Here is a 16,646-nt window from a genome sequence, read left to right as displayed (position 1 = left end):
CTATATACATTCCAAATTATAACAATTAAATTACCAGAAGCATACTTCAGAACAATTAAAAAAATGTTAAATTTATTTGGAGCAATGAAATTTTAAGTAGAAATAAAGAGAAAAGGCGAACTAGGAGTACCAGACTTGGAAAGATATTATAATTCAGTAATATTGGCAAGAATTTTTGATTGGACACATAATGCACATGGGAAAAGCTGGGTAAAAATTGAAAATACAATAAGTTGTACTAATTTAAGTAGAATTGTATGGATACCTCCACAATATAGAGGATTAGCAGATAGCACAAGGGGCGGACTGACAACTCATGGGGCCCCTGGGCAATAGGGAATCATGGGGCCCCTGTGTCCTTGCCCAAACTCAAAAAAGCCTATGAAAAAGGTACCAGGGGCATCTCATGGGGCCCCCTACTGACCCCGGGCCCTCGGGCAGTGCCCAAGTTTCCAAATGGTCAGTCTGCCCCTGGTTCACACTTAATGTTTTAAGAGTTTGGGATGTTTTACACAAACAGATGGGATGGGAATTTAATTCACTGTTAATGCCTTTAGGATCCACAGTTTTTTTCCTCCAGGTAAAGAAAGTATCACTGGGAAGTGGATGAAGAAGGAAGATGTACAATTAAGAGACATAATGGTGGGAGAGGAAATGGGATCACTTAAGGAATTGAAAAATAAGAGGGAAATAGTTATGAGAATGGATGTGTAGCATTATTTTCAATAGAAACACTTTATAGGGAAGTTGCCAAGGCCATTGAGAACAAGAGAGGATTGGAACCCTTTTGAGCACTTGTTAGATACACGGGGTGATGGGAAACATGGGATTTCTAAAATATATACGATTCTCACTGAAATAGATACGGATATAAGGCCATCATTTATAGAGGAATGGGAAAGGGACTTAGGAGTAACAATAGATGTGGAAAAGCAGAATAAAATGTATAGTCTAATTCATGAGAATGTAAATATGAAGGAGGTGGAAATGAATTATAAATGTTTGGCAAAATGGTACATTACACCGAGTGTAGCACAAAGATTAAGTGGAGACAATTCAACCTTATGTTGGCGTAGATGTGGGGGTAGAGATTCAATGTATCACATATGGTGGGAGTGTCCTAAAATCCAAGAGTATTGGGGGAAAATAGTATATTTGATTCAGAAAATTACGGAGGTTAATATCTCAAAAGACCCAGAGATTTGCCTTTTTCATGGTGCCAAGCTTTCAGTTAAAAAATATATAAAAAAAAACTGGTTTATTGTATTATTTGAATGCAGCGAAGGGATTGATACCCAAATTTTGGAAGGAACAGGAGGCACCAAAAATAAAAAAAGATTGGGTAGATAGGGTGGATCAGATATATAGATTGGAGCATCTTTCCCATATGAATGAAGATAAGATGGAGTTTCCATATAAAATGGAAAAAATGGGAGGAATTTAAAAAAATCAAACTCAATTCTAGAGATCATGGTTGATTAATATAGGAATCAATGTGGCTTTATTTCTGGATTAGGATCTCCAGAAAGAGTAGAAAAAGCAGAGCAGAGATAAGGTAGGGTTGAAGGGGGGGGGGGTATGTGGTTTATTGGTAGGGGGGCTTTGGGTGAGGGGAAAAGATATAAAATATTAATGTTATTGTTTTGATATGGTGTTAGGTAAATGTGAGCTTATGTTTTGTTTATACAAACCATTTAAAATAGATAAACTGTTAATCTGAAAAATTAATAATAAAATATGTAAATTATTAAAAAAATCCAATATAATAATAATTTCTCTGGAGAAATTTCAGAACATTTTATTATTCATAGTTAATATTTACCCCAGACTCTTGATGTTGTGTAGAGCCGGTACAAGTTTTCTCAATCCTTCACTCTGAATATTACATGAACGTAGATTTACTTCTATCTCTCTGCAGGACTGAAGGATAAAGGACAGCACAGAGAAGTCAAGAGGGCTGAGGGGGACATCGTACAAGTCAATGTTGTTTGATCCAATACATTGTGACACCAGAGCCTTATTTCTGCTCTCATGGAGATAGTAGAATACATTAAGAAGATCTCTGCTGCCTCTAATGGATGTGTCAGGTCTTTGTTCTGGTATTTTCTTCTGGATCCAGGTGATGACGTGTCTGGCAGCCTGAGTAGACAATTCTCCCACATGAGACTTTAACATGGATCTAGTAGAAGAGTCTGAGAAACCGCAGAGGAAACGGAGGAATATTTCAGCACGGCCATCTTTGTAAGATTCAGCCTCATCAAGTGTTTCCTGTAATCTGTCAGCATTATGGTCAATAAAATAGACTAAAGCAGCAAAAAACTCCTGAAGAGTGAGATGTAAGAAGGTGTAATCCACATCTGGAGGCTGACCAGATTCCATCAGGAAAGATGAAAAGAGATGTTTATCACTTCTCACACTGAATGACTCCAGATGACGCTCATCAAATACAATCATGTGATTCATGACGCCATGTTCTGCCATCCACCCCATAGATGTCAGCAGTTCCCGGGCAGTGTGACGGCCATCTGTATTCTGGCTGTGATTGGCCAGAATGTTGGAAACAAAAGTCACAAAGAGTTGTGTCACTGTTTTGGGTAATGATGGCATCAGCTGATCAGTGATTGTTGGTTGGGCTCTGAAGCACATTGATAACACTGTACAGATGATCCAGCAGTATGCTGGGATATAACAGAAAGTGTACAGCGTGTCATTCTCCTGCACATAATGAAAAGCCTTCTCTGACCATTCCTCATTTCCAAAGAAATTATTGAAGAAGGTCAGTCTGTCTTCATGGAGAAATCCCATGATCTCTGCTATTCTTTGGAAAACATCGGTATTAACTGATGCCAGTCTGGTTGGGCGGCTGGTCATCAGTACAGAGCAACCCTTAAGAACACTCTGCCTCACCAAACTGATCACAATCTCACCAAAATGTGTTCTTTGGTTTGGATTGGACAGTTTACTTGATCTGAAATCCACTTGAATACTTTCGTCCAAGCCATCAAATATAAACAGAAGTCTCTCTGGCTCTTGTAAAATATCTCCAATCTGACCCTCCAGATGTGGATATTGTTGAAGAATCATCTCATCCAAGCTGAGCTCTCCCAGTCTATTAAGGTTCCGGAATCTGAAGAAGAAGACAAAGGCAAATCTCTGGTAGTGTTTTCCGGTCACCCAGTCATAGACAAACTTCTGCATCAGTGTGGTCTTCCCTATTCCTGGCACTCCGCTCACCATTACTGCACGTGGTACACGTTGGGACTGGTGGTTCCATCGGAACAGCCTATTGGGGGAAATATGTTCCAGTCTAGTTTGTGTATCCTTCAAGCATTCCTCATGTTTTACCCCGGTCTGTATTATCTCATTCTGGGGACGCTGCCGGAACTGATCAGTGGAGACTACAATCAGCTTCACATAACGCTCATTGATGAGGAATGTTTGTGGTTCCAGGGTAGTTCCTGGGGGTCTATGCTCCACTAGAGTCTCAGTCTTCTCCATCAGATGTTGTTTGTGCTTTTTCTGAATATCTAGAAGGTGGTGAAATTTTCTTTTAATCAGATAAAATCAGAAGTTAAAATATAAAATTAATTTTAAACTGTTACTAAACCCAGGACTCTGCATTCACTATATCCGCACTCCCCGGACCCCGCATTCACTATATCCGCTCTCCCTGGACACTGCATTCACTATATCCGCTTTCCCTTGACCCTGCATTCACTATATCCGCTCTCCTCAGACCCCACATTTACTATATCTCTCCCACAGTACACAGAACATGGAAATGCAATTATTTTAGTAAATATAAACTGCTAAATACCTTTTTCTCATCAGCAGTTAGAGCAGTCTTTTGACTTCAGCAGAGCACTGGTTAAAGCTTGTAGGAGGAGTTTTCTTTCTGCTCTAGGAGGATGTGAAACCCCTGACCCTCTGTCTGGACAGTGCTGATTGGGACTGTGCTGATCACATGTACTCTCCCAAGAAAAAAAAAAACCTCTCTAGCAATACACATCAAACTGAGCATGTACAGGTGACTACGGATTCAAAGGAATAACAGGCGCATGGAATAGGCAGTCCACATAGTCTTTTAGTTGGGTATGAGATCCAAAAACTGACAGGAGGGTGGACAGTCTAAAATACAAGAAGAGAAACACAGTGCCTCTAAGTGTAGACTGTTTAGCAGTTTAATAATTAAAACCATACTTTCCAGTGACCTGCCAGGCTTTACTATCAGGTGCTCCTCCATCTCTCCAGCGCTTTCTGCTGTCCGGCCGGCATTCTCTCTCACTGTGGTTCCAATGTCTGGTGTAGAGGTGCTGTGCACACTTAACCCTTATGAGCCCGTTTGTCGTTTCCAATATGTGAGTTGTTAAACTTACTGTTTTAATCATTAAACTGCTAAACAGTCTACACTTAGAGGCGCTGTGGCATGTAGGTGGAGGTCACGATTCCCTTTCAGCTTCACTGCCAGCAGCCTGCCAAACTACGGGATGAAAGCCAAAGTCTGCATTCCAGGCTCAAATTACCTTGATTGGTGAGGATCAAAAGGATCCCATCCAATGTTCTAGCTATCATCCAATGCCATTAATTTGATTTGACGAATTATGCCAATATGATAGCAAATAGGACACCTACATACCACACCTAACCCATACAGAACACATCGGGCTGGATTTAATAAAGGCAAATAGACTGAATAGAAATACTTTTCCCCAAACATTATTAAATGTGGAAAAGCTATGATGATTTCTATCATCCAGTCATGTGCAAACAAAAATGCTATTTTATTTTCCTTGCACATGATTAGGTATTCATTAGATATTGAAGTGTAGCATCCTCCTAGTTTAGCTAGGGGAAGCTAGAATCCCAGTTGTCAGTCAGGAAAGCTGAGTAGCAGCCTGGGTGTAATAGCCAAAACGTTAAATTGTGGACAGGAGCTGAGAGGCTCTGCAGGTCTGCCCCTCTTTTATTTCCCCCTGCTCTATGGCTCTGGAGCAAGGCCCTAGAGGCAGTGGGTGGATCTGAGGGGTTGCAGTTCCTAGCCAATCCCCAACAGGAGGTTGGTAAGGGGACAGGGCACCCTTAAAAGTGTTGGAGCCTGCTCAATTGGAGGAGGGAGAGTTCGGGTGGAAGATGTGAGGCTGAAGGTGGGAGGCTGTGAGGAGGCCCAAAAGGATGGAGTCTACCTGCAGGCCTTGAGCTGGAAAGGAAGAAAGCACAGAGTCCCACTGGCCCTGTCACGGTGTCAAGGTCCTACCTTTTCCCAGAGGTTATGTTACTCCATGTGCTGGCATCCATCTTGGATGTCTGCTGAGCATGGTGTAAATCCTTTATGCCTTCAGGTCTCTGAGGTCCATCCCCCAGAGGGGTGTGGCTGATGACATATAAGCCTGTGGTCCGCACATGCTCTTTGCACTTGTGTCTTGTGTCTTTGTGTTGCCATTACTCTGTTCTGACTCTCGTGACTCTCCTGGAATCTGACTCGGCTTGTGACTTGACTATTCTTTGCGTTCTCTTTTGATCTGACCCTCTGTTGCTGAACCCAGCTCGTGACCTGTGATTCTCGTCTGCTGTCCTGTACCGTTTTGTCCCGTTGTTGACCCGGCCTGCCTGACTACTCTATTGTCTTTTCCACCAGCTACACGCCATTGGCGGCGGCCATTACCGCAACTGAGGTGTCTCGGGGGCCGTGACCTGGTTCCTGGCTGCATCAAGTCCATCCCCACCATCAGGGGCTCTGGTGAAGGGCAGCCTGGGACTTAGACTCCGCGCCCTGAGGGACTTCGGTCTGTGGGTGGTGGTTGTCGTCAGTCAGTGCGTTACATTGTTTAGGCCTGCCTATCCGTTCCTCAGCTCCTGCCCTGACACACGGTCTGGATCAGGTTCAGAGACCAGTTGCTACAGCAGTGTAAGGCTTACCTGAAACCAGCAGGGTTGGTACACCAGCGGATCACCCTGGGAATGACGCAGGCTCACCTGAGGTGCGGGGTCTAAGTATTAACCGGTTTTCCCCAGAGCTCCTAATGGTGGAGATGGATTTGGCTGCGTGCTAATACCAGGTCGCAGATCTCAGGATCACCCCACCAGGGAATGAGCAAGCTGGAAACCAAAAGCGGATAAAACAGATTAGGGATCAAACAGAAGCGGAGTCAGTCACAAGCCAAGGGTCGGTCACAAATGGTAGTAGATAGGATGAGGCAGAATCGTAGTCAGTAGCAAGCCAAAGGTCGGTAACAAAGATATAGCCGGCAGCAGGAAGAGTAAGGGGGATATTGGCTGGGAAGGCACAATAATCTGGCAAGGAGGAAGTGCGTGGACATGGCTTTTATAGGAAGTTCATGGGAGGAGCAAGGAGTTCAAGGTTCAAGACAAAACAGGGCCAAGGCAGGATCATCCAAAGAGTTGTTAAGGAAGCTGTCCAGCATTCCAGGTGGCTCAGTGAGAAGAAGCATTGCCTCTCACCGCAGAAGGCCCAGATTCGATCCCAGGCTCTAACAGACCCCCAGATTGAGGACCACCTGTATGGCAGGGAAGGAGTGGCCCAGCTGATAGGCCCGGTAGCAGCCACCAACCCACCAGTGGTACAGGAGAGGATCTGAGCGAGTACACCTATGCCCTCTGGGTGGGGAAGGGGAAGGAGCACTCTTGTGGGAAACCAGATTCACCACCTACTTGTGACTGTTCATCTCCTAAATTGACAGGCACCGGATCCCCTGTTCAGGAATACCTCCAGATTGCTGGATGAAGGAAGAGGAGCTCATCTAGGGTCTGGGGTGGTATATTAGGAGATGCTGGCTAGCTCTTCATTACAGACTGTGCTATGTGTAAAAGCTTGTAAATGGTTCCAGGAAGTTGTCCTCAGTTCATCAGTTCCCTTGGGCATTCTGTACACCCCTAACCCTATTCCAGTTCAAATCACTAAAAAAAAAACACAAAGCTCAAGGACTGATTTCTGACTCTGGATGCAAGCTTGTGTGAAGATGCATGTTGCCTGGCTGTGCAGGACTACGAAGGGACCCAAAATCTTTGCAACGCCTAAGTGGTAGTGCTACAGAAGCTTTACCATACTACATTTACTAAGGAAAACAAGGGAAAGTGCACATTCTATTTTGCTTTTAGTAAATCAACCCCATTGGATTTATCCCATTGATAGAAGCAAAAAATAGCACTATCATGACTAAGATATAAAATGTGAACCAGCTGCGTCACATGACCCTGTGGCGTGATGCGTAGGGGAGGAGTTTTGGTGATGTCATGGTGCTCGCGGTCACCTGACCTGCTCCAGAGAGAGATCACGAAGGGGAAATCTGGTTATAGCCAGGTGTCAGCTACATTTATGCGTGTAATATTGGGTGCTACGGAGCACCTGAATCATGCGAGTTGCTTATTTATATTTTAATAAAATGGAAGTTTTTAAACGATAAAGCATTATTGGTCTGCCTATGTACTTCCTACATGTATGCTGAGTGGAGAAGGAGTCAGAAGAAGGAGCTGAATCAACAATGAAGGAGAATCTTGGTAGAGGTCATACCATCACTATACGTCCACCTAGAGGACGCAAGCCTTATTTGACCAAACATAGTTGTGAGGTCAAAAATTCCAGGTCAGAGCACAACTGGTGTCACTGGTGGTGGAGGTGCACTATACAGTTATGTTCAAAATAATAGCAGTGTGTTGAAAAAAGTGAATAAAGCTCAAAATCCTTCTAATAGCTTTTATTTCCATCCACACAAATGCATTGGGAACACTACACATTCTATGTTCTATTCTATCACTTAATGAATATTTGGTTGTATAAGCACTGTTTCTGAGAACTGCTGTACATCTGTGTTGCATGGAGTCAACCAACTTCTGGCCCCTGTGAACAGGTATTCCAGCCCAGGATGATTAGACTACCTTCCACAGTTCTTCTCTATTTCTTGGTTTTGCCTCAGAAACTGCATTTTTGATGTCACCCCACAAGTTTTCTATTGGATTAAGACCCGGGGCTTGGGCGGGCCACTCCATAACGTCAATCTTGTTGGCCTGGAACCAAGATGTTGCACGTTTACTGGTGTGTTTGGGGTCGTTGTCTTGTTGGAACACCCATTTCAAGGGCATTTCCTCTTCAGCATAAGGCAGCATGACCTCTTCAAGTATTCTGATGTATTCAAACTGATCCATGATCCCTGGTATGCGATAAATAGGCCCAACACCGTAGTATGAGAAACATCCCCATATCATGATGCTTGCACCACCATGCTTCACTGTCTTCACAGTGTACTGTGGCCTGAATTCAGTGTTTGGGGGTCGTCTGACAAACTGTCTCCGCCCAGTAGACCCAAAAAGAACAATCTTACTTTCATCAGTCCACAAAATGTTGCGCCATTTCTCTTTAGGCCAGTCAATGTGCTCTTTGGCAAATTGTAACCTCTTCAGCACGTCTTTTTTTCAACAGTGGGACTTTGCGGGGGCTTCTTGCAGATAGCTTGGCTTCACATAGGCGTCTTCTAATTGTAACAGACCTCACAGGGAACGTCACACCTTCTTTCATCTTCCTGGAGCTGATTGTTAGCTAAGTCCTTGCCATTTTGGCTATTCTTCTATCCATTCCAATGGTAGTTTTTCGCTTTCTTCCACGTCTTTCAGGTTTTGGTTGCCATTTGAAAGCATTTTCGATCATTTTAGCTGAGCAGCCGATCATTTTCTGCACTTCTTTATATGTTTTCCCCTCTCCAATCAACTTTTTACTCAAGGTACGCTGTTCTTCTGAACAATGTCTGGAACGACCCATTTTCCTCAGAATTTCAGAGAGAAATGCACTGTAACCAGCATGTACAACATTTGCTCCCTTCCTTCCTTAAATAAGGGCAATAATTGCCACCTGTTTTTCAAAGAATGAATGACCTCCCTAATAGAACTCCACACTGCTATTGTTTTGAACGCGCCCCTTTCAATTAGTGATTCAATGACACAGAATCAGCAGCATGCATGTCATGACTGCTGGGTCTGTTGGATTTCTATTACTCTACTACACCTGCTAGGAAATTATTTGCCATGTAGAAATATAATTTCTACCAAAAACAGTGATTGATCAGGTTAGTGATGTCTGACTGCTATTATTTTGAACATAACTGTATATGAAAAAAGAACATTTTTGATGGAAAAAGTTTTTTCTATAGTTGGAAGGACTATGAATTAGCGAAGGAATGTATTAGTTCATTAGATTTGGGCATATTGTTTGTAGTATTTCTTCAATATTATGTCACTATTTGAATAGCGTGGCACTGTTATCGTATGATTTTAGCATTATCAGGACTATTACAATAATTGATAATGCAATTAAATGGAAACGTCCCCCTTTGCCTACTTTCCTGATGATGCAGAAAATAACTCTGACTGGGGATTCTTCTGTGCAACATTACAAAAGATTGGCACGCCACCACCCCTGCTTCACAACATGATGACCCTTTATGACTCCCTAACTGCAGAAATCCATGTCAATTAATTATTCTTTGAACTGGTAGCAATTCATAATGTTTTGCACCAGGGTTGTCCACTTTCACTCTACCTTTATACAGGCAGTCCCCAAGCTACAAACATACAAACATCTGCCTTACATACTGTAACGGAACCGACCCAGACTGCGCTTTAGTAATTCCGTTAGAATACCACTTCCCCGTCCGAACATCGACAGACACCACAGCCGACCATACAAGACTAGACGACACCATTCTTGAAGTAATTTATTTGAACACAGATACACGATATATACACTCGGGACAAACCCCCCTCCCTGCATAATGACCCAGGGCGGGGCAATCTACATTTACTAACAAGAGACAAACCAACAGACAGTCCCATCAGGAGGGAGGGCTGCTGGAGACACCCCCCCCCCCACCAAGCTAATACACTTAAACACATAAATCCCATAATAGTTTGCTCCCAAACAATAGAACAATGGGATGCAGCCACATAACATCAAAACAATCAACAACCGCCCACCCCAATTTTAGGACAGATCACCCTGTACACCTAACAGGCACAGGGTGATTTACACATAAGAGGGATATTGAGAGCTGGATTCCATGGGCCCCCCACCCAAAGTGACTCCTGTCACACATACGACTCGTGCTTAAGAACAGAGGCAGCGTGACGTCACGCTGGTCCCAGAAAAAGCCAGACAGCCATCTTGCTGCTCACCGCATGCTGCCACCAACTGTCTGGTGGATCTGTCAGCAATTCCACATCACTGCATGGCCAGTTAACCCTTCCCTATGCTATCCAACACTTAAAAAAAAATTGGGGTCTGGACTTACCCTTAAAAATGTACCTGTTCCAACTTACATGCAAATTCACCTTAAAGTGATACTAAAGTCTTGGGGTTTTTTTTTTTTTTTAAATAAACATGTCATACATACCTGCTCTGTGCAATAGTCTTGCACAGAGCAGCCCGGATCCTCCTCTTCTCTGGTGCTCCTTGCCCCTCCCTCCTGTCGGGTGCCCCCACAGCAAGCAGTTTGATATTGGGGCACCCAAGCAGGCGCGCTCCTGAAACACGGCTCTGCGTGTCTATTCACACACAGAGCCGCTGCTCAGCCCCACCCCTTCCCTCTCCTGATAGGCTCACTGACTGTGATTGACAGCAGCAGGAGCCATTGCTCAGCCAATCAGTCGTGAGAGTTCCCAAAGAACTGCGGCTCTCGTGGACATCGCTGGATGAAGAGGGAGCTCAGGTAAGTGTTGGGGGGGGGGTCCTGATACACACAGAAGGTTTTTTACCTTCATGCATTGAAAGTATGAAGGTAAAAATACTTGAGCCTTTAGAGACACTTTAAAAACCCAGCTTGTTCGTAACCTGGAGACTAGCCAATAGAACATGTGGCTAGAGCTTTTTAAATGAACCTGACCATCTAGGGCATACCAACAGTCCAACAACATTATAAAATGGGTCTGTACACGGACCTTCTCCTATGTATTTTGAATCCTACCTTGACTTTCCTTCCATTCTTCAGGAATTTACCGGTTTTGGATCGTTTAGTTGTTTTGAGGTTAATACTCTTAAATTGTTCATGCTTGACATCTGCCTTCCCAAGGCTGGTAAACAACTGCCCACGAGCCACATCTCTTTTCAATGGGAGTCTAGGGTGACTGAACACACTAATAGTGCAGATCACTAAAAAAACCTTGCCCATGTACTGTATATGAACTCAACTATCCTCCCCTCTTGCAACTGATATTCAACAGACCCAAGGATTGGCCACAAAAGCAGCATCATTTTTTAAAAGCCATTTGTTTTGAAAGAAAAGAGAGCTAGCAAAAATGTGGACCTACCCTTTGCCATGGAATATCAGCAGCAGTCACACCCATTTTGTCATGTATGCATTTTATGACTTGAATTAAAAATTCCTCAGTGAAAGAAAAGCCCCAATGAAAGTACAGTATATGCAAGTCCTTACGTTGTAAAACAACCTATTCAGTTCAAAAAAGAAATGAAAGATAAAACATTCGCGTGTAGATAAAAGAAAAACTATTTTCCTTGTTTAGAAAGCGATCACATTCCCTCTAAGCTCCTTATGCAGCTAACAGAGAGGTGGAGGTGTAGAAACAGCAGCACACTGACTTTTTCAGTGAATGGCTGTGCTGTGCGGGGGGAGTGGGGGGGTGTAAGGACAAGTCTGATTGGAGGAGAGCAAGCACTAGTTCCCATAGTTAGAGAATAGAGAAATAACTGCGCTGTGCTTGCATGCCTAGAAAGGAAGCAATACAAAGAGAACAGGAGACTTCATACAGGTACATGGTTGTCAGGGTGCTATTTGGAACAAACATAAGCATGTGCTAAAAAGGAGATGCAGAATAAAATGGAAAAGACCTGGCATAGTCACCAATGCTTTACATGGCACAAACATTTGAGTCAGCAAGAACATTCGCACTTGCGTATGTTCACGCACACCTGCTTCGAGAATTGGCACCAAATGCCCTATATAAGGACAGTGGCTGCACTCCGACTTTGCTGGATGCTCTTTGGCTACCAGTATTCCTTGCTCCTGTGTTTCCTGTATTCCTTGGTTACCTGTTACCAACTCCGCTTGTCTATAGACTTCCCTGCTGCCTGATCCCTGGTTTTGACCCTGGCTTGCTCTAAGGGCTCTGCTTCTCTCGTTCTGCCATGCATGACTCTGGCTTGCTCTTGACTATACTCTTCTGCTTGCTCCACTGGATTCCTGTGAATGACCTCATCTCTGTTCTTGACCACGTTCCTGCCTACTCCCTGGCTTGCTTTCCAGTGTATGAGTTCAGCTACCATCCTGACTATGCTGTTTCAGTCCATTCCTGCCAGCCTGATTCTGCTTCTTCCTTGGGTGCCACCTTGCCTGTGGTCACTGCCCTGGTCCCACTACCTCACCAGTGGTAACTGAGGTCCTGCCATCTGTCTTGACAGAAAAGCTGGCAGCTATCTGGTTGACTTTACTGCAAACAGCTTCCAGCAGATCTACCTAAACGGTACACGTGCTTCTTTGAACCTAGCATTCCCTTTTCTCACCTTCAGGGGTACCTGGCACTTAGCTGTAAGGGAAGCCCTCTCATCAAATCAGCCTCAGACTAGGTACGTGAGAATAGTACAGCAACCACATATCAGGAATATGAAATGTTGGGATTACATACTCTAAGTGAAAACATTTTAACATGTTTGAACATATTTCAACAAAATTAATCATATTTTTAATTGAAAACACAATATATGCTCTATTTACCTTTCAGCTCCGGAGTCAGTGAACAACCGTGTTCATCCAGCAGAATCTGCTCCACCAGATGCTCACCTTAAAAAAGTAAATAATTATGATTATTTATATTCATCGAGGAGAATGGATTAGTGGTGCTGGATTTAATTTTTCTCCTAAATAGAGCTCACAAATAGAATCATTTCAGCTAGTGTTCTTGTGACAAGAGTCACTTTGGGTGGGGGGCCCATGGAACACAACTCAATTTGGAGAGGTGGGGAGACCCCTGTCTCAGCTTCCCATGTCCCTATTATTTGTAAGTCACCCTGTGCCTGTTAGCGGTACAAGGTGATCTGTCCTAATATTTGGTGGGGGGTTGTTGATTGTTTAATGCCATGTGGTTGCATCTCATTCTTCTATTGTGTGTCTGGCTTGGGAGCAAAACTATTATAAGATGTATGTGTTTATGTATTGGCTTGGTGGGGGGTGTTTCCAGCAGCCCTCCCTCCTGATGGGACTGTCTGTTGGTGTGTCTCTTGTTAATAAAGGTAGATTGTCCCGCCCTATGTCATTATGCAGGGAGGGGGGTTGTTCCCTTGAATGTACAGTGAGGAACAGAAGTATTTGAACAACCTGCAATTTTACAAGTTCTCCCACTTAGAAATCATGGAGGGGTCTGAAATTCACATTGTAGGTGCATTCCCACTCTGAGAGACAGAATTAAAAAACAAAATTCAGGAAATCCCATTGTATGATTTGTAAAGAATGTATTTCTCTTGCACTGCTGAACAGAAGTATTTGAACCCCTGAGAAGATCAGTGTTAATATTTGGTACAGAAGTCTTTGTTTGCAATTACAGAGGTCAAACATTTCCTGTAGTTCTTGACCAGGTTTGCACTGCAACAGGGATTTTGGCCCCCTCCTTCACACAGATCTCCTCTTGATCTGTCAGGTTTCGGGGCTGTCGCTGAGCAACACGGAGTTTCAGCTCCCTCCAAAGATGTTCTATTGGATTTAGGTCTGGAGACTGGCTAGGCCACTCCAGAACCTTGATATGCTTCTTAAGGAGCCACTCCTTGGTTCTCCTGGCTGTGTGCTTCGGGTCGTTGTCATGTTGGAAGACCCAGCTCTGACTGAGGGAAGGAGGTTGTTGCTCAAAATCTCACAATAAATGGCCCCTATCATCCTCTCCTTAATACAGTGCAGTCGCCCTGTCCCCTTCGCAGAAAAGCACCCCCAAAGCATGATGATACCACCCCCATGCTTCACAGTAGGGATGGTGTTCTTGGGATGCAACTCATCCTTTTTCCTCCAAACACGACGAGTGAAGTTTAGACCAAAAAGTTCTACTTTGGTCTCATCTGACCACATGACTTTCTCCCATGCCTCCTCTGGATCATCCAGATGGTCATTGGCAAACTTCAGACGGGCCTGGACATGTGATGACTTGAGCAGGGGAACCTTCCGTGCAATGCATGATTTGAAACCATGACAGCATAGTGTTCTACCGACACTGACCTTTGAAACTGTGGTCCCAGCTCTCTTCATGTCATTGACCAGCTCCTCCCTTGTAGTTCTGGGCTGATTTCTCACTTTTCTGATCATCAGTGATACCCCACGAGGGGAGATCTTGCATGGAGCCCCAGTCCGAGGGAGACTGACAGTCATCTTTAGCCTCTTCCATTTTCTAACAATTGCTCCAGCAGTTGATCCATTTTCACCAAGCTGCTTGGCAATTGCCCCGTAGCCCTTTCCAGCCTTGTGGAGGTCCACAAGTTTGTCTCTGGTGTCTTTTGACAGCTCTTTGGTCTTGCCCATGGTAGTAGTTGGCGTCTGACTGACTGTGGGGTGGACAGGTGTCTTTAAAGAGCTCAGACAGGTGCTACTAAGTTAGATTAATGAGTGGAGTAGAGGTGGACTTTTTAAAGGCACAGTAACAGGTCTTTGAGAGCCAAAATTCTTGCTGTTTCTTAGGTGTTCAAATACTTACTTTCAGCAGTGCAAGACAAATACATTCTTTAAAAATCATACAATGTGATTTCCTGAATTTTTTTTTTAATTCTGTCTCTCAGAGTGGGAATGCACCTACAATGTGAATTTCAGACCCCTCCGTGATCTCTAAGTGGGAGAACTTGCAAAATCGCAGGGTGTTCAAATACTTCTGTTCCTCACTGTATATATCTTGTATCTTTGTTAAAATAAAGTAGTCTATTTCTTGGTTTGCTTCAAATCTGTGGTGTCTGTGATCGGTGTTCGGACGGGGAAGCAGTATTATAACGGATGGACCCAAACACAGATGGGGTCGATTCCGTTACAGTTCTCATTCAGGGTTTTTACCCGCTGGCTATCATAAAGTCATCCGGACTGGAATAAAAGTGACAAAGTGGTTTAGAATTTGGCTGCAGCTAAGGAGGTTGAGCATGAGATGATAATGCAACACTGGAAGATTAGTTAGAGTGGGACTTGGCATGACTAGTGGCCCATAGGAGAAAGTGAATGTGGCTGGAGAAAGGAAGGACAAAGTAGCAACCAAGTTCCTCATCCACAGAGTACACTATACTCTGCAGAAATTAAAATCTTGGGGGAGAGCGGACTCCCCGCATTGTCCCTGATGAGCTACGGCTATCCTCATACACAGCTACGGCTACGAGTACCCTCGTTCTTGGGAGTCCATTTCAACCACCCTTAATACACTTTGCTCTACACCTGTATTGCTTGACCCAAAAGTGGCATTATTAGGAGCTGTCCCAGATGATAGTCTCCCATCTGATGTCCACATAATATGGACGAGATCTTTATATTGAGCTTGCAAATTCATATTACAGAAATAGATCTTATCAACAGCAGCAATGCACAAACAGTGGATAGATGTGATTCATTTCAACCTACGGAGGGAGGAGCTGACATATAAACAAAAGGGGCTGCCCCAAAACATTTCAGAAAACATGAGCCCGATAGCTAGATTCCAATCTATCAACCCATTCCACATTGTCCTTGAGACCTGAAGTAGGGAGTTATGTGAATGCTCTGCCAATAGTTGGAGAGGATGGCCGTCTTTTAGTTTAAATGAGATACATTATATAAGTGGTTAATTCTTTAATGGGACTCTTGGACAACCAACCTCTGTGAGAAGACTACTTTAACTCAAGGTTCCTTAAATCTGTTATGGCGTGATCTAAAGATAGTATGCTTTATCTGTACTTTTTTGGATGTCTCAGTAATATTTCTACTTCTGCTGTGGAAATATTTTTCTGTATAGTTTTTCGTTAAATAAAAAATTGTTTACTAAAAATTACCTGATTAAAAAAAAAAAAAGTTTTTGTTACTGTATTCATTTCCCAAACCCCCCACCCCCGTGCCTAACTTGCAGTAATGTACCAGTTTGGGATTATTTAGTCATTTTGAGGTAAATACTCAAATTGATCACACTTGACATCTGCCTTCACAAAGATGATAAACAACTTCCCACAGGCAACTTATCTTTTCAATGGGCGTCTAGTGCGATCGAGTGCACTAATAATAGTGCAAATCACTAAAAAACCTTGTCCATGTATGAACTCATGCAGCCCTTTGATATTTGAAGTGTGGCCCTTGGACCCCAGCAGTCAGTAGAGGGAGCAATGATTTGTAAAAGGGCCCTTAATAGTAGTAAAGTCTAGTGGTATCATGCCACATGTCCCTAGTCTCTGACTGTCTCCTATAGCATGACCTCTGTAGAACAATCTCTGACCATTTCCTCCATCAAGTCTTCCATCTGTGACAGTTTTCTGTAGCATTAACTATATGCTGCACCCTTAGAGATATTGAGGTCTGCATTTAAGGCTCCCGATACCGTGAGAGTTGACAACCACTGCTATAAACAGTATCCAGGGCCGGATTACTCACACAGCCAATAGGCCATGACTTAAGGTGCCATGGCTACCAGGGGTGGCATATTACAGGTTTGCT

General features: G+C 43.6%; 1 protein-coding gene across 1 annotated transcript; it reads right to left on the bottom strand.

Moving 5' to 3' along the window:
- Positions 1-1,782: 1,782 nt before the first annotated feature.
- Positions 1,783-16,599, bottom strand: LOC149439081 (NACHT, LRR and PYD domains-containing protein 3-like). Its single transcript, XM_089659496.1, has 3 exons — positions 16,584-16,599; positions 12,732-12,797; positions 1,783-3,527 (listed from the first exon to the last, which is right to left on the bottom strand). The coding sequence occupies exons 1-3, from the start codon at positions 16,597-16,599 to the stop codon at positions 1,819-1,821; spliced, it is 1,791 nt and encodes a 596-aa protein (XP_089515622.1). The 3' UTR covers positions 1,783-1,818.
- Between the last annotated feature and the right edge of the window lie 47 nt (positions 16,600-16,646).

This window comes from Staurois parvus, unplaced genomic scaffold (assembly GCF_062004578.1).
Source record: "Staurois parvus isolate SC_StPar_1 unplaced genomic scaffold, SC_StPar_1.0 ptg001161l, whole genome shotgun sequence".
Lineage (NCBI taxonomy): Eukaryota > Metazoa > Chordata > Amphibia > Anura > Ranidae > Staurois > Staurois parvus.
The sequence above is the reverse complement of the archived record's forward strand: the minus strand, read 5'-3'. Positions and strand labels throughout refer to the sequence as shown.

Bases quoted from the DNA above. Each gene is read 5' to 3' on its own strand.
- LOC149439081 (XM_089659496.1), bottom strand. The intron at 3,528-12,731 runs GTAAATAGAGCA...ACCACCTTCTAG, and splicing joins ACTGACTCCGGAGCTGAAAG to ATATTCAGAAAAAGCACAAA.